Source organism: Aythya marila (genome assembly GCF_965140915.1).
Source record: "Aythya marila genome assembly, chromosome: 10".
Lineage (NCBI taxonomy): Eukaryota > Metazoa > Chordata > Aves > Anseriformes > Anatidae > Aythya > Aythya marila.
This window is the reverse complement of record NC_139051.1, coordinates 9,985,086-10,003,571: the sequence shown is the minus strand read 5'-3', so window position 1 is coordinate 10,003,571 and position 18,486 is coordinate 9,985,086. Positions and strand designations below refer to the sequence as shown.

The 18,486-nt window shown below is 48.4% G+C and overlaps 1 protein-coding gene across 2 annotated transcripts in view; it reads right to left on the bottom strand.

Annotated features, from left to right (window-relative positions):
• The window catches only part of GRIP2 (glutamate receptor interacting protein 2), a 77,819-nt gene that overhangs the window by 2,743 nt on the left and 56,590 nt on the right, over nt 1–18,486 (bottom strand). Inside the window, exons 18-23 of one of the 2 annotated variants that reach the window (XM_082768241.1) lie at nt 14,111–14,250; nt 12,705–12,881; nt 10,308–10,461; nt 7,256–7,376; nt 3,280–3,516; nt 1,942–2,088 (exon numbers count right to left, since the gene is read on the bottom strand). In XM_082768241.1, coding sequence (XP_082624367.1) covers nt 1,942–2,088; nt 3,280–3,516; nt 7,256–7,376; nt 10,308–10,461; nt 12,705–12,881; nt 14,111–14,250 — 976 coding nt within the window. The remainder of the gene's footprint in view (nt 1–1,941; nt 2,089–3,279; nt 3,517–7,255; nt 7,377–10,307; nt 10,462–12,704; nt 12,882–14,110; nt 14,251–18,486) is intronic. The other variant, XM_082768242.1, reaches the window with a different exon arrangement.

The following is an 18,486-nucleotide window of genomic DNA, read 5'->3' as shown; positions in this document are numbered from 1 at the left end:
TCTGAATGCATTTCACATGGGTTCAGAAGAAGGCTGCCGAGACTGCAAATCCTCTCTGCAGGATTCAGCAGTGAAAGCACTGTTCCTTTTGCCTCTTGCAGATCTTCAAGCACATTTCTAGGCTGGGTCACCTGCAAGAGCCACCCCAGCTGTCCTGCCTACAGCTACTGGAGCGCCTGGGCTTGGTGCCACAACAGCCCCAGGATGGAGGGGGCTGGCAAATGGCACGGGGAGGGGAGGCAGGGAAGGGAGAAAGGAATTTCCCACCCACCTTTGGAGTGAACATAACCCCTGAGGCCAGGCATTGCTTCTCTCTCTGGATAAGGGCTGGATGAGGCCACGCAACCTTTGCATCCAAAACCCTTTCCCAGGATTAATGCGTGCCCACGGAGCTGGGCTCTGTGACGGCAGCAGTGTCCCCTGCCCTATCTGGCATCCACGCAGCTGAACCCAACACCGCTCCTTACGGAGAAGTAAGTGACTAGCAACAGTTTCCAGATCGTGCAGGGACAAGGAGAGAGAAGCCATGAGTTTGCTCTGCCTTTGCTCCATGCTGGCCAGGCGGCTCCAGAGCAAAAATGAAGTTAGTGCAATGCCACGCTCTGGCTAATCCATCCGGCCGAGAGGCAGAGGGTCCTTAGCAGGGAACTGGGTGCTTTGCTGGCCTTCAGAGCTGGAGCTTGCTTGCAGACATCTTCATGCCCATCACCAGCAGCACTGAGGAGCATCCTCAGCAATGCATCTCTGCCACAGGTGTCAACACGACAGCAAATCTTCTCACAGGTGGAAGCCATGCGGCACGGCGTATCAAAGGGGGGGTCTCAAAAAGTCTCCACTCCGCTCTGTTTAGGATTTCGGGCACACCTCCCGGAGCACTTGGCACTCGCAAAGAGCGACACATCCAACATTCAACAGCAAGGCAGCCTAGAGCCTAATTAGCTTCTTGTTCATTCTTGCACCATCTTTTATTTGAAGCCGAGAAGGAATAATTGTATAGCAGCCAACTGGCTGGAGACCATAACAAGCTTAAACAAGGTTCCCCACAGCCCTGCCAGTTCTCCAGTTACCTGCTGTACATAATATATTGGCTCTGACTCTACTGCTAACAGCCCCCGCCTAGAAATTAGTAAAACTAAACATCTTTCTGAGTGTTTCCAAATATGGTCACAATATCTGCATTTCCAAATGGTGGCAACTTTTCCAGCAGGGTTGCACTTTCTCAGTTGCTATCTGAGTTGCCCCAAAACAAAACTTGTGATTTTTCGTCCATATAAAGGTCCTTTCCAAGCTTCAAAACTCACCGTGCTCTTCTTGTCCCTCTGGTAGGCAGATATGCCCAAGTTATGTTAATTACAGACTGTGCTTTTGACCAGAGTTTTTATTCTCTTTCTGCATCGGTTGTTTCAGATCAAATATCTTTTGAAGAAAAATATCCGTGAAAAACAATTTGCTTGAAGGATGGTTTGTTCCTAGAAGGCTGTTAGTTGTCAAAGGCATGCACCGAACTTCATGAACACTGCTCAATTCCACAAGGGGAGATTCACTAGAACACATGTTGGTCAACACAGTCTAGTTCATCCAAAAATCACCCTCTTACACGACAGGAAAAGGACCAAGGGTGAGGAGGGAAAGCAACACAGCTTTTTGGCTGTTTTGGTCGTGAGCTGCCCGAGCTCAAAATGGCCATTGCTGGGACAGGCTCTGTATGGAGGTGCTCCCTGGGATGGGTGTACTCTCGGGGAGCCAGCTTTGCTACCTCGTGGTTTGTTATTGTAAAACACAGGTCTCAGTGAGAGCGTGGTGGTAGGTGCTCACCTAAGTTGGCTAACTATTACCTTTCATTAAAGTTAGTGCTGCCATGGGTGGGTCTCACTTCTCTCTTCCTCTCAGCCACTCATTCACTCCGTCCCAGCCTCCAGAACTGCATTTTGCATTTATTACCTGAAGCACTCTGTCATATGGCTTGAGGCCACACTGATCTGCTGGCCCATCCGGACGGACCATATTTACATAGACACCTTTTTCTAACAGGCCGTCCGACACACTGAATCCGAAGTCTTCGCTCTCTGCGTCTTTGTGGAGTGTCATCTGGAGGGACAGAAGCAGAAAGCACACGTTTTAATGCTGCAGAGGCCAGAGGAGATGTACAGGGTTGGCAGGACAGCAAGAGCACAGGTAACTTGTGTGGGCCTCCAGCAATTCTGCTGCGGGTCTCCTGGGTGGATTTTAAGAAATCAGCTAATGCAGATTGAAGGACAGCTGATTCCCCCCACCATAACTCCCTTTGCTTCCCAAAGCTGGGAACTCATTAGGCTCTGGCTCCATCACCGTGCTATGGGCTGGGGAAGCCTCACAGCTGTGCAGTCCTTGGGAAGGACGGAGCCCAGGCTGATGCACAGGAGCAGCCCACCTGGCCTCCAACTCATCTCCAAGCACAGCCAGCTCCAGATGCTCCAGCAGAAAGAACAGCCACCCCCTGTCACACCTAATTACACAGCTCTCCTCCTTCAGGAATGAAGAAGTTTTATTTAAAGGTGCATTTGCCATGCCCTGAAGGACAAGAGCAGATCAAACGTGAAACAGTTGTTTTTCCTAGCTGCCCTAAGTGCAGGTTTTGCTCTAAAGTCACACTAGGAAAGAAAAAGGCAATCAGATTTTTTGAAACCTCTCCAGATCCCTTCCCTACTTGCGTTCTGCACCAACAGTTTCTACAGTTAATTAATTACTCCTTCTAATTGCCATTGCCTTGCACCACACTTAAACCTGAACTTGACTGAATTCAAACAAGTATCTCATCACTAAAGTCCTACCATTTGCACCACTTTTAGAAAGGCTGGGGGTGAAGAGGAGGGGGAGGGAAAATACATTATTTCTTAGGAAAAGTGGCCTGCGGAGTGGTGCGTGCTACTGGAAAAGTGTCAGCTGGTCTCCATGGGGCCGTACATGGAGCTCTCTCACCTCTATCTGTAGCACCAATTAATGAACCACAGAAAACAGGGACCTGGAAACCTCATAAAATAAAGGCAAACAGCAAAGCACGGGTTTGAACCCCACCAAAGCATGGCAGCTAAGTCCCATTACGCTCCTGAAGAGGCCCCTTCCTCTTAATCTGACTCTCTGAAAACCTTTCTTGCACACCTTGGTCGGGGACAGCTTTGGCAAGGAACATTTACCAACAGTCCCTTTGAACAAAGGATGTTTCCTACAGGGTTGCAAAACACCCAGCAGCTTTTACCATCGAGGGGGGCCAGAGCCAGACCAACCCCTGGCTACACAGACCTTGTGAAACTCGAGGGGGGTAGGGGACATGATTTCCTGCATCTCCTTCTCCATCTTCTTCATGTCCAGGTTCCTCTCGTTCTTCTTGGCAGGGGAGCTGCTGCCCTCGGTCTGTCCGTCATCACAGCCGGTGTTGGCTTTCCTCAACGGGCTGAGTCCCGACGGGTTGACAGAGTCCAGGAGCAGCTTGCTGCCCTCCAGGCCCAGGTTGTGTACGCTCCCCGTCATGATGGACGCCTGCAGGGAAAAGGCACAAAGTCACTCAGCTGAGCTGGCAGCGGGAAGGGATGGACTGTGTGGCAACAGAAATAGCAGAAAGGACTACAGGGGGGCACTCTGGTTCTCGTTAATCAGAAAGGTAAGGACCAAGAAGCTCTTTCATTTGGCTGTAAGAGCCGTTTCCAGATGGAAGGAAGCATCTGTAGAGCATCTCCTATCCAGCCCCCCATGGCAGGGCATCAGAACTAGGTGGTCTTTAAGGTCCCTTCCAACCTGAGCCATTATATGGTCTTTTTGATGTCCCCTTGTATACAAACAGGACCAGGCAGACCTCATCTGGGGATCTTTTGCGATTTGAGATGGATGAACATCCTGATCTTGGGGCTCCCAGAGGGACTGGTGTCAGCCTGGATCTCCAAGCCTATGTCTGAGTGCTGCAGCTCCCCATCAGCATCGCCCCGTGCTGGCGAGGCCCCAGGAAGGCAGAGCTTTGGGCTCCGCAGAGCCCAATTCAGCAGAGAAATGAGGATTTTATCTGTCAGTAAATGGGAGCCTTCACTGAGTAAAACTGAGTTAAAAATATGAAATTAAGTAGTATTTAAGCCTGGTCATCCTTGATAACATCCATTAAATGATGCCCCTAAGTAGATTCTACTCCATTTGGCAATGCTTTTCACTAATGAGATTGCATTGATCAAAGCTAACGAAGGAGTCAAGAATCCAGACTGGAACCTCAGCTGGCTCCAGGTCCCAGAGCCCACTTACACGGCATAATGAAAGCCCTCATCGTTTCAAAGTTCAGGCTCTAAGGGCCTGCAGCCCCATTAAATGTCAAAAGGTAAAAGAAAGAGAAGGAAAGGTAGGGAGCAGATAGCAAAATTCAGCAGCGCTAAGTATGGCAAGTCAAAGAGCAATTGCTCCTGTGCACAGGGGAAATACCATCCAACTAAACCTCTAATCACGGCCCGCTGGCTCTTTGCTCCAAGCTGGAACACAGGCAAATAAAGCAGATTCAGGTGGCAGTAATGAAAATGCCAGCACTACCCTTTTAGCTTATGAATTTCCCAGCACTTGCCAGGTCCTCCTGAAAAAAAATGACTTAATCACCTTGAGTTTGGACAAAACTCAAATACCTGCTACCCACTGGAAGGATGCTGAGTTACCACATAGTTGGATTAACAAACGCTGCGTTGTGCAGCCAGCCAGGGTACATTCGTTCATTGACCTCAGCCAGCCCCAGCTCCCCAGGACAGCGTCCCACACCGACACCGGCACTGCAGGGCCAGGGAGCAGAGCAGAAGGATTCCCACTCTCACTGCTGACTTGGGTCAGGACTTCTTTTACCCAAGACCCTCAGGGTCCCAACCTAACACGGGATGTCTCTAGCAATTCAGCTACACAATCCCATTCTCACTGCAACCATCACCAGCAGGAAAGTTGGTTTGGGCAATTTTGGTAAGAGTCCCACTCTGCAGCAAAATGGCAGCAGCTCAGCACTTGGCAGAGGCAAAACAAATCCCAAATCTACCTTCCCTAACATTTGGGCATCCCTGTCATCCACCCCAAGTGTTCAAAAGGCATCAGGCAGGTATCTCATGAGTGCCAGGCAACTGAATTTTAGCTATCCTGGGCCTTCTTGCATGACTCTTGTTCTTCAAATGTAGAACATGAAGGATCAGATTTACAGAGAGACCTGACATCAAATCACAGAGCTCGGGAGCTGGGGCTTGGAATCCTGCAATACAGCAAGAGCCCAGAGAACACCACACCTCCCACACCACGCCTCGTGGAGGACAGTCAAACGGACAGAGGAGAACAGGTTACTGCTACGATGGATTCAGTAAAAGATGAGCTGAAAGCCATCAGACTTCTGCTACAAACACCGCACTTCTCTTTGTCCCCAGAACTTTCCAAAACACTCTAAAAATGTGCTAAAGACTCCAAATCCCCAGAGCTGTTCATCTTTGTAAAATTTCTTTGCGTTTTTCAAAGCACTGCTATAATTGCCAAAGCTCCAAACAGCATGACTCAAAAGCCCACACATCCCTGCACCACGAATCTCTGGAAAAGGCATGGGCAGAAAGATTATTTTCTCTATCCTGGCATTTCACAGTAGCCAAACAAATCCCTTTTTTTCACATTAAGATCAGCCATTACACAGAAGGGAAACATCTCTGCATCATTTCAGAGCAGTACTTTTCCTTAAGCAGCCACCAGTGGTTCAGAGAGGCTGATAGCAGCTGCCTCAGCTCATTTCTAAATACATCCAGGTCCAGGACATAATTGATCAAGGGAAGAAGTTACAGTTTGTGTGTTTTGTTTTTTTTTTTTCAGGTTTTGTCTTTTTGTGTATTTAAGTCAGCCTTCTTAAACAGTTAAGACTACCAATAATATCACTTCATGCTTCAGCACAACGTATGTCACTGAGATTCCTCCCCCTCTTAAAATTGCTAATGATGAAGCAGGAAAGAAGAATTGGCAAGTCCCTCATCACTTGTATTTTCACAGAGAGACCAAATCAGGACTTTCTTTTTCCACCTCCAAATATTCAGAAGCTGCCTTTTCTCTCTGAAACCTGAGCAATATGCAATTGTGCATAAAAAAGCAGACTGCAGAGACAAAAGAGACCTACCCCATAGGATTCGGGGTTGTACCCCTCTGTAATGGGCATCCTCTGCTGGCTGAAGCAAGTACACAGACCACAGATGCCCAGAGAGCATCTCCAACCCCAAATCTGTGTTATGACACTGGAGCAGCCAACGCAGTCCAGCATCTGGCATCTCTCCAGGCACCTCATCAGACCTTGCATGGGGACGCCGTTCCTGCATGACATGCCAGAGCAGCACCCACCAGTTTCCAGTCTCCTCCCTGCCTTAGGGAACTACGTTGGCCACCGACCACATTTTAGGGCTGATGGAGGACACAGCCTAGTGAGCATTCCCCAGTCTGCTGTACCCAGAAAGCTGAGGGAGAGAGGAGCTCCCTGGGTCCTGCTCCTCCATGCAGGCTGTGGTAGGAGCCAGGGGGCCCGTGGCTGGGTCCTGCTGGGCAGGTTTAGTGCCCGCTGCTCTGCAGTCTCAGGGGAGGTTTTTATTTGCATCCCACAGCTCAGAAATGCAGGCTCCCCGTCCTATAACCGGACACAATAACATGACCTACAAAGCATTTTGGATAAAGAAAAGAGAAAGTGGCTTGTGAAGAGAGGAAACACCTTTATTTCTGCAGGAAGCAATCACTTTCTCAGATTTTTCCAGAGGAAGGCTGGCTGAAAAGCTTCCAATTACCCATTTTACTGAAACAGTTTCCGGCAGAGCAACAGCTGAATGCAAGACGCATGTTGAGCCTGTCTGTACTTGAAGTAAGCCAAGGCTCCAGTCCCAATGGGCTTTTGGGGGCTCATTTTGCTTGGCCTCTGAGTGCGTTTGACAGACACTATCTCCCCAAGTTGAAGGCTTACTGTTTGATAAGGAAGGTTTGCCAACAGTCACGTGCAGATTGTTGGCCAGCAACAGTTTGCAAAAAGAGCGTGGAGTTACTGGTGGGTAATTCCTCAGCTCAGGGGAAAAGTGCACGCAAGTAACTGCCTAATGAGATGTAGTTATCCATTAGCACAGGCCCTGAAATGGATTAAACTTGAACCCTTCCTCACACCACTAGCAGCACAGGGATGCTATGGGCGAGTAACATGTGGGGGAAACAGCTCAGCATTTAAGTCAAGAGCAAAACAGATCAGCAGAAAATTCAGGAAGTGATTTACCTCAATCTCCCTCAAAAGTTCAGACTGGCCGCATGTTTCCAAATCCTCCAAAGCTTCTCCAAAAACACGCCAAAAACTATCCTCGTGAGTGGTCTCAAGGCCATTTTGGCGGTTGGGGTATCTGTTGTAACGTAGGAACCAAACATTGTCAGCACTCTTCTGCAGCGCGATGAAAGCCGCAAGGCTACAGCAAGCGTCTCACCAGTAAAAGCAGAGACTTGAAGAGTCTTCATATACAAAAGCAAACAATATGAACTTTTCAGACAAGAGTCCGAATACGAGACCTCCATGCATTTACTAACGGGGCAAGCGTCCTTCAAAGGAAGAATTAAGTTGGTGTAGTAATGTCAAAGTTCAAAGGGTAAATTAAAAAGTGCCTGTAGGAAGATTGTAGGTTTAGGAAGACGTTTTGGTGAAATAGAGAAGTGAAAGAAAAAAGGATGCGTTATGGGTAAACCAGGAGCCTCAGAGACTGTTAGTACAAAGGCTGATGGGATAGAGCTCAGATCTGAGACACAGAACACCTGAGAAGAGAGAGAAAAACACAGAGGGTAACAGACATGGTGAGAAAATGATAAATACATTAGGTATCTATGAGAGTAATAATGCAAAGGTGTATATAAAAATGATTGCCCTCGGCTGGACAAGTAAACACATACTACAGCAAGCAATATCAACAGTGTCAGAGTATAACCCATCCAAACCGAGGTTCATTTGCTTGGGGATGGCCAAGGAGGTGAGCTCTTACATTCAGGAGGTCTCTGTGCTACACAAGTCATTGAACCCACAGCTGTGGACAGACTGTTACCAGCTCTGTCTACAGCAGAGAACGAGGCAGTGATAACCTCTCAGGCTGGTGCAAACACGTGTTAATGTGCGCACCGCGCGTGTCCCGCTGGGGAGTCAGCGATTTCCCACCCAGTGGTTTCGGTGTCTCTTATCTCTGACCACAAAGTCAGGTTCAATTCTTGGACTTCTAAAGCAAACAGCAATTAAACATGCTGAAGTCCTTCAAACAAACTAGAGAAGGAGGTGACACTCTTGTCCAGCCACTGCTTACTGAACACCAGGCACTGGGAAACCTGGATCATCAGCGTGCAGTGTAATGGGAGCCTCTTAAAGGAAACTCTGTGGTGTTAAATCAAAATCACAATAAATTCACTAATGTATCATAGGGAGATACCCCAGGGAGACAGTGACATTAGAACAGCCTTAATGCATCTTTCATGCATCTTATGCAGAGCTGCACGGACAAGGCTCCACCTCTGCAGCATCTGGCAGCTCCCTGCATGGCACAGCGGGCATCAGAGCTAACAGGAGGGGACACTTACCCACCAGGGCCACTTAGTAAAGTCAAAACATTTTACTTGAGTACAAGTCAAAGTGAGCTTAGCTTCAATTAGACATGTAATAACTCCTTGGGATAGTAACAGAACTCTTTTTCCAGATCTGTATTAATAGCAAAGTCTTCGGCAATGCTTTTCATCCAGTGGTTTCAATGGGATTTTATAGCAGGCAGAACCTCAAACACACATACTTTTGTTCCTTGTGGGATCATGGCCTGCCTGCAGAGTGGTATCTGACACGGCTTATTTTATTTTAAATTAACCCCCTACCTTTCATCAGAATCAGCTTGTAAAGCAGCAGCCTTTAACACCAGGCAGAGAGGTCAAAAAAACACCCAGCAAGACTTTACAAAAACAAACCCAAATTTCCCCCCACAAGGAATTTTCAATTCTTTCCCCTTACTCATTTCCTTCCTCTGCTCCCAGGTTTCCTAAGAGGCAAATGTCCCTTCCAGTTACAAGTTTCTTGCCTCTCAGCTCAGCAATACAACAAACACGCCCAGGACTCGGATGAATCAGGACAGGTTCTCACACCACCAGGTCAGCAAGATTTTCCAGGCTAAAGGCAACTGGGGTTAGAGACATTTTGTTTTTCTCCCTAATAATAAGGGCTCAGCAGCATGAACCGTTTCACTTGCACTTTGATATCAGGGCTCGGAGCCCTCATTAGGGACACGCAGGGCTTCGAGGGCTCAGATTTGCTAACTTCAGCTGCCAGCGGCCTCGCTGGGAAGGCCGAGAGATCAACGACCTCTGTGAGCCGGCTCTCGCTGAGAGGCAAAACAAGAACAAAGTCTCAGCCGCTGCCAGCCTTCCTGCCAGTTTGATCATCTTTAAATAGGTGGAAATGGCCATGAGATGTTCTAAGGGTTTTGTTTTGACAAACAAAAATTAAGGAAAAATAATTAATAACGAAAAAAAGAACCGACAGTAACAACACGAGACACACGACTATGGGGACTCTGGAGGATGTCGAGGGGAGGGTTAGTTACGAAGCAACGAGGCTTGGCTACCGTGTGTGAGTCAGTGGCCAGGGCAGATCCAGCAGAGTTTTCACCCAAAGAGAGGGGCAGCTGCAGCCTCTTCTGTGTGCTTGGGTGGCCCTGCAGGATTTCTGTGGCTGAGGTGGGGGATTAGCTAGATCGTGCTCACTTGGCATGGTTTTGTTTGTGTGTTGGAAGGGCCGAGGTGTGATGGAAAGAGAGCTCCAGCCACACCTTTGGGAGATTTTAACTGGAACATGCAACCTCATACCAGTCCTACAAGAGTTTTGGTTGGTCTTTTTGGCTTTGTGAAGGTATTGTGAAGATGCATCCTCACTCATCGTGTCTGGCCAACACAACGGAGGACAGCCCTGGCCATGACTACTTATTACACCTGAACTATGAAAGTACTGCAGCCTTTACAAGGCAGGAGTAGAAGACATGGTAAGAACCTGTGGTCCATGCAGCTGAGACTGCCCTAACTCCAGATATAAATGGCACCTGGCCATGGCAGATGTGCTGCAGAGCTATGCCCAGGGCAAGCTGGCAACGTGGAGGTGGTTTGACAGAGCAGATCAGCACCCCAGCACCCCGCCCCACAGCTGCCTGACGCCAAGATGGGGGCATCACTGGCCCTCCCCACCTCTGGCTGATCCAATCCATCACATTCAGTGTCCTTGCACCCTCATGTTTGCCCCCCTGCCTCCTCCCTCCCCTCCGCACCTGCTGGGCTTGTCCCAGTCGTCTTCACTGAAGCTTCCATCCATGTAGGGGTAGTTTTTCCTGGGGTCCCCAGGAGGGGTGCTGCTCTTTTGCCTGCTGTGTCTCCATTCGTGTGGATGAAGGGCAATGCCCGCAGCCTGAGGTATGTACGTACCTAGGGAAGGCAAGCAGCAGGGGAAAAAGAGGTTAAAACCTGGTGAGAAAACTGAGGCGGATAAATCACACTGAGCCAGGACAGTTTCCTTCCCCAAAACCCAAACCTGAGGCCATCTGGATTACACTCGGCTTCTAGTTCAGTCTTTCACAAGGGGACATTCTTCCCATCTCTTCTTGCTTTAACCAAACCAACTTCTCATGATCAAATGGACCATTAATATGAAACCAGACAAGTTTCACTAAGTTTGCCCCCAAGGACTTTCCCATACTGCAAATCCCAGATGCAAATCCAACACTTGTCACAAGACCTCCAAGTCTCACGAGGAGCTGCCTGGACAGAAACCTTCCAAAACAGAGCATTCCTCAGCAACGTCAGTGCCATCTGCAATGGAAATAAATCTCCCGAGTCCCCTGCCTACCTCCTCCTGCCCATTCAACATTTCAGAGAAATCCCCACAGCCCTTCCAAGAAACATCATGCACTTCCATCACACGCTGTGCCAAACGAACAGGAAGAGGTAACGGAGAAACACATAATTAAGAGAGACTTGACCTCCCAAACAGCTAGGAGCACTGGAAATACCCGAAGACATTGCCAACAGTTTCTTTGAAAATGCCAAGGCCTGTTATTTCACTTAGCTGAGTGTTTCCTCTGTGTGTTTTTAAAGGTTAGACTGCTCTGGAGAGAGCCCCAGAAAAGGGCCTGCCAACATTTTACAGCAGTCAGGAGCAGTTGCTGTTTGCCAGACAGGAGAACAAGGTCCCTGGGTGCAGGTCCCTGCAGTCGGCAGGCAGGAGGCTGGGGCTGGGCGCAGGGGGCCAGGGACCGCAGGGACATGTGTGTGGAGCTGTCACTTGGGTGCCACCGCTTCCAGTGCCTCCTTCCTGAGAGAAGGGCTGGATCCCTGGGATTCAGAGCCACCTGGTGGCATGTTCCCACCAGGCCCAGCACAGCTGAACACTTCCCTGATTGGTTTCCTAAAGCTGTGGATGAAATTAAAACCCATGAGGCTGCAGAGACTGATCTGGGGGGTTCCATTCAGAAAGTAAAGTCCAATCTCCAGACGCAGTGCTGCCATGCAGCAAAGTGCAGTTACCAGGAGATATCAGACAGCCCCTGAAGCAAAGCTGATGGCTATGGATATGGGGTAACAGCATCAGCCCCACTCCTGGGAACTCTGTGTTCACTCACTCACTCTCAGTTTACAGGTAAAAGCAATTGCTTTGCTAAATCCAGTGTCCGACTTGGGTTAGCATCCAATTAGATGGAGAAGGATGGCAGCATTAGGCAGGCCAGGGGATTCCTTGTTAACAGAGTTTCCTGTCACAAATGCACTGCCAAATTAAGACTTCAGACCAAGGAGGATGCAGGCATGATGGAGGTGAGACGTTGGCACCATGCTGTCCTTTTCTAAGTTAGACTGCACAGGCAGACACCTTGCTCAGTACACTGGAAGCACTTTGCAAGACTGTTCCTGGAGCACTCCTCCTTGTTTTCACATAATATTCAGGACAGCAGTCTTTTCACCAATTTCCTTTTGTGGAGTTGATTCAGGGTTTTGTTTTGTTTCAACATGGGCTAATAGTAGCTTACATCACTAAATCTGAACTGGAATAACTATTTTCCAGTGCTTTCCTCCAAGAGAAAATCTATTCCCACGACTACAGCATCCTCCATCCCAATTCCATATGTCCGCCAGAAACCACAGCTGAATAAACCTGGCCTCCAAGACACATGTTCATCTGATCACTCACTAGAGAATTAGAGATCCTTTCTTGCAGTATTACCTTAATTATTTTGTTAAGTGAGTGCTTCTAGTCACAAGACGTTCTTGTGGATTTTAAAACATCCTGAAGAGGATTAATACATTCTACATGGCCTCTCTGGAGAATTAAATGTTAGATATGGGCCAAATATTTTGTAAGACATATGGACAGCGAATACTTCCCTGGATTACGTGAATTATGAAGTGTTATAATGGTTTTGAAAATGCTGTGAACAGTACAATGTCATATAAGCCAGAAGAAACATGCCAATAAAAACCTAAAATATATATATATAACTCAGAGCACCACAGGAACACATTTTAAAATACATTTTGTTCCTTGCTGAAAGCGAGAAGCTGTGCAAGTGCAGTCAGACCACGGTCTTTGGCTCACATTCAGTCTCTAGACAGGCTTGGATGATCAGTCTGTCTTCGCCTTGGGCCAGAGACCCATGAGAAAAGACACCCTGTCTTACCTTGGCTTCCATACCCAGCATCAATGCCGGAGCCATCCCACGACTCCATAGCACTGTCCACACTAGGAATTGTGGTTGAGTATATCTCAGAGAGCTTGCTAGTTTTTTGGGAGTCCGTCAGTTCATCTTCAGGGTCACTCACTTCGTTTATACTCCCAGACTTCTTGGGATAGGGTTCTGAAATCAGAATAAGCTGCTTTAGTAGGCACAAAGAACAAGCCTCAGGGAAAGGCTTAAGTAGACGTGGGAGCAAGCCCAGGTAGTGTACATGTCTTAAGAACCCTTAAGAACCTCTTCAGCTCTTCAAAAGTAACTGGGAAAGGCTTATGCATCACAGTTAAAAGCTATACTCTTATACGAAGCTGAAGGAAAAAAAAACAAAAAGAAAAAAACTCAGAGTTTTTAGCTCCTTCTATTCCACGGAGCCTCAGTTTTTCTAAGTTTCAGCAAGATTCCCATGACAACACAACCGTGTCCCAAACTACCGCAGCTGAATTTGTAACGCTCTGTCAAAACTGTACAACCTCGGATCAATTCAGGGCTGATCACCACCACCACCCCCAAGAGTCTCCCATGCAGTCTCAAGACAATGGTGGAACTCCTGGATATGATATTTTGAGGCTGAATTTCCCCTGATTAGTGAATGGAAAATTGAAAGCTGAATGCAGATGATGAAAGTCAGGCCTTCCCATTCATTATTTTAGCAATAATAGGCCTTTATTATCATTACACAAATTCCCTTTCAGGCAAAAGCTATACAAGGAATGGTTTCTCAGCACAAGCATTCTTGTACTGAATATTTTAAAGTCCTCATTGATTAGATATCCTGTTAGCCATCCACACCCTGGATCTCCAGCTTGCAGAGCATTAGCTGGGATAAAGAAGCCCTTTGAAAGTCTGCATTTTGTCAATGAGGACAGATTATCTTACCAAACAAAGGCCACTGTTCTAAAAGTCCCAATTTTCCAACCATTCAGAAGATTGCTCATCACGATTAACTCAAGATTACCTTGAAATTTCAATTACACCTGCTTCATTCTCAGAATGATTAACAAGTCTCCAACTGGCACTTGCACGTCAATTATTTCAGCAAGTGGCTGTGACAGTGCTAAGTGTCAGCAGGGGAAAAAAGAGTATTTCAGAGCAAGGATCAAGACATCTGCCTTCAGAAAATGAGTCTGAGGTTTCTTGAAGACGGATCAGTTCCCAAATTCTCCTTCTAATTTGGTAGGTTGCTTCTTCCTGCCTAGGCTTCCTCTATAGCTGCATTGCCATACGTTTACCAACCTGCTTTGAGATCTACAGAAAAGTTATGATTAAGAGTGATACTATTTTTCCAGAAGCAATACAGACATCCCATGGGCCACTAGCATCTCCCCCACCCCAAACCAGGCTCCCCAACTCACTTTCCGTCTGTTTCTTGATCTTCAGAGTTACTGTCTCCCCCGCCATCTGCAGCAGGTGGATGGCTTCGCTCAGCGGTTTGCCCTTGAGGCTCACGTTATTAATTGCTAATATTCGGTCACCGACATGGATGGCTCCAGTTCTGGAGAGAAAGGGTGCTGTTAGAAAGTTCAGAGAGGCAACCTAACTCAGGCCATTATGTTGCTGCTTGAAGCAATAGCAAATTAACTCAGCACTTCAAACATGTCTCGGTCTCCCCCTGGCATGCTGTACACTCCTGATCATCCCCTGTGTATGTACATACATATATGCACATGAACATATGCACACCTTGGGTCCCTGGCCCCTCAGTAGCTGAGATTTCAGGCCAATTTACATTTGAAACTCTTCAAAGCCATGAGAATTTATACAGTAAAAGCACAAGCACTTCCCGTGGGAGATACCTACAGGTCATCACACGTGGAACTGATGGACAGAATTATGAGACAAAGCTAAACAAAACCCCAGCCCAACACAGACTGTGCATGCAAACATGAGCTGAGCCGGCTGTAAATCAGCTTACGATATCTTTTAAGTCTCCCCCCATGCCGCTAGAACACTGTGCCACATCCCAGCACTGAGTTTTGCTCTCAGATAAATAAATCCTTAGGTTCAGCAACAGCCAGGAATGAACTAACAAGTCACAGCAGTTCTCCTCCTCCTCCATCCTTCTCCCAGCGTCTGCCCACAAACATGGGCTCAATTTACCTCTCCCATGTTTGCTGCTCTGCTCGGAAAGAGCAGGCAGGGCAGGACATGCTCATTGCCAGATCTGGCAGCCAACACAGGACCTTTCACTCGCTGCTGGCTGGGCTGTGCTCACCACACACACACACTCCAGCTCCCCAGTGCCAGCACACGAGAGCAGCAATCCTCTGCTCCAGCACTGCTACGAGGTTTAGCTAACAGGGACCTCACATGATCAAGCCAAGAGAAGATGCAAATCTGCATGGTCATATCTTTTTGCCCATGGCAACGTGCCTCTCCCGAAGGTTGTATCTAGTCCAAACTGGACTGCTGCTCCTGCAGAAACAGGATTTGATATACTATCACAGGCAAAACAGCTACTTGTCTTTCCCCCAGATGTGGAACTATAGCAGGAATGCTGCTGCGAAACATCTACTGTATGTAAATCTAACCAGGAAACGTAGCCAAAGAGCAGACAGAACTGATCAGCCTGCTGCTGCTGCTAAGATATTTGGACAGGTTGTCACAATGGTCCTGACCAGCCACTAGATGTCCGTCTTGTCCCATCCAAATCAGCCCTAAAAAGCCCTCAGGGAAAATTTGAGTATTCAAATAAATTATAGATCGCACTGCAACCAGAATACATCTTAAAAGTTTCATCTACATAGTCAGAAAAAATCAAGCTTAACTGCTGACACTTTAAATGTGATCCTTTGCTGGCTGCAGTGGCTTAGATTTGAGGTTCTCCTGCTGCAGCACTGAGGCAGGAGCTGATCTTTCATGGGGATGCATCTCTCCCCCACCGTGCCAGCCCAACCGACCACCTCAGAACAACACAACTGCTCTGCAGAAACTGTGAGACTCCCTCAGCAGGGAAAAGAGAAGCAGTTGAAGGTAAGTACTGTTCAGCCAGGTGTTCTTCTGGGGAGAGAAAGTAAATCAAAGTGCAGTCCCCTGAGCTGCCCACCTCCAGGCACTCCTCTGGGCACAAGCACGCCGAAGCCAAACAGGAGGGACAGAGAAAGCTGTTTCTAGCAGACGACCCCTGTGCCTCTCCATCATCACTCAAACATCCTTAGGAGCTGCACGCCCCATGCCTCTTCTTGCCCGACTGACACCAGAGAAGCAGAATTGAACAACAGTACGTTTGAAGGATTAAATGGGGCTGCAACCGCTCTCCAGAAAGTGCTAGAGGAGAGGTGACTGCATGCACGTGGCAGGGATTTGCCTGGGGCACGGGCAGTTCCAGCATCCCTTTTTCCCCTTGTAAACATGGGCTGGTGCTGAGCGCTCCTGGACGAAACCTTCTTGCAGCCACCCACATCTATTTGACCAGGTGGCAGTAGAGGAGACTGTTAAGCCCTTAAAAGCACTTCAAAACGTCAGCGATTGCTGAAAATTGCTCCCAGAGAACCATTAAACCTCGAGCAGAATTGAACAGTATTAGCCCTTTCCCCAGGAAGGAGGAAAACAAGTCCCACGGTCAAGGGTAGAGCCACAGGCACTGAAGGAGAGGAAACAGAGACTATGTGGGAGCGAGCCATCACTCGCCACTAACCCAATATCCTGAGCTGCCTCTGTATAGTCCTATAGGACGGGACACGTACAAGGGGAAAAATGCTCAAGGTCAAGATAAAACCCAAGTCATCTGCATCTGAGGCTTTTCAGCTTAGATAGCCTGTCACCCGCTGTGACAGACGTGTGACAGCTCCTAGAGGACACCCTGCCTTCCCCAGCACTGAGCAAACCGCCGGAGCTGCAGTGCAGACCTTCATCTGTGCCTCTCCAGGTGCAGCTGGTGTGTGCCCCTTATCAGATGCCAGGACCCAGCCCTCCCCACGCTGCCACTGCTGAAACGTGTGCTTTGCTCCAGGAAAAGCCAGGCGCAGCTTTGGGTTTAACTCCTGACCTTCAGAAACCCATCGCGCCCTTCAGAGCACGGGTAGAAGGGTGCCTGTGGCACAGAGATGGGTAGTGTTGACAGGGAAGGGACTAACTATTATAAAACTAAGAACACCCCTCTTCCCTTGACAAGGTCAAGCCACTCCTTTCTGCTACTCCCAGGAGAAAAATGTGCACCATCTCAGCAGAAAAATATGCACGTTCCTGCAGGCAGGCTTCATCCCAGTGCTCCTCACCCTCCCTGCAAGAAGCCAAGGTTACCTGGAGACATCCCCATGCTGCTTTGTCCCCGCACTGCTCCCCCGTGCAGGCACTGTTATTCCTTAGCCTGCTACAGTGAACGTGCTGAATGGCTCTGTTGCTCTTCTCAAAAGGCTTTTCATTCCTTGCTACGTGCCAGTTCCTGATCAAAATTCAATAGCACCGCAGCACTTGCCTGCACTACTTTTCTCCGCAGAGCAGTCACTGATGTGCATCCAAGTTCGAAGGAGGAACAGCCACAGCACTGCAAAGGGAACTGAGAGCAGCAAGGGTACAAAGCCACCTACTGATGCCTTATATCATCTGGGTTTCTTGTCCTGAACCTCTCTCACGCTGGGCTGCAGGTACAGTGCAGGACTGCTATGCAGAAAAGCCTCAGATACCCCAGGGCTGGTATTTTCTAGTGAAAAAAGACTGAATCCTACAGAGTTGGGCAGTGACACAAAAATCCCTGAAGAACCACTAATGATTGAGCTCATCCCTCTTCTTTACTTCTTACTCGGTTTTCTGTACCAAAGGAAAGCAGTGGAACTGTGCAGCACTGCACTTGCTAAGAGCTCGAGGAACCCGAGGCAGAAAGAGGCACTGAGCTGTGTTACCGTTCAGCTCACAGGGAGCTTGGCCTTGAACCAGAAAGAAGCAAAAGGGCAGATCTGAAGTCAAACTTTGCCAAGGTCTAGCACTTCACACCTATTTGTTCCGAGGATTTTTGCTGCCTGTTAGGCAGCACGGGGTAAAGCAGCCCCATGAGAAGCATGAGTCAGGGCTGCTGAAGTGATCTATTTACACGTCACAGCTACCGTACAGACAGAATAATTAAGATACAGTGCATGACTCAGTTCCACCTTATATTCTCAGCAGTGTCCTGATCCTTTAAATCCCACGCATGCACATACATTCAGACTCAGGCACACACACACAGCCAGCCTCCCCGGCTGCTGAAGGTAAATCTGCACCTACATTTATGCAGTATAAATGTCTGCTGCTCTCAGGCACACCAGCCCTGCACTGAGATACCTCCGTGTGTAACAGAACAAGCAACCAGCAAAGACACGTCGGAAGATCCCCAAAATCTGTGGTTTCAGTAGGACCCAGTGCTGCCATGGCCATAAACAGTGGTTTAGCAGCAGGTGAACCCTGGCCAGAAGGATACGGTGCTTTCCTGGGCAGGCTGGGCATTCCCCACGCAAAATGTAGCATGGGAAATCAGATTAGGAAGCACCTCAGTGGAAGAGAGGCAGATAAACACATTTTCCCAGCTGCTGCATTCAACCAACGCACTGGATCTGACTCTGCCAGAAATGCCCTGCTTTGAGCCTCTCTCACTGCCCTAACAGCACGGTCCTGACCAGCCCACATGTCCTGAACGTGGGTCTGAAAAGCCAGGCCAGCAGGGCTGCTCCTGCTTCACAGTGCGCGGTACCTCCATCGCACCTTTCCTTTTTAGCAGACTAAATGGCTGAAACACCTCAGAAGAGTTGCAGAGAAG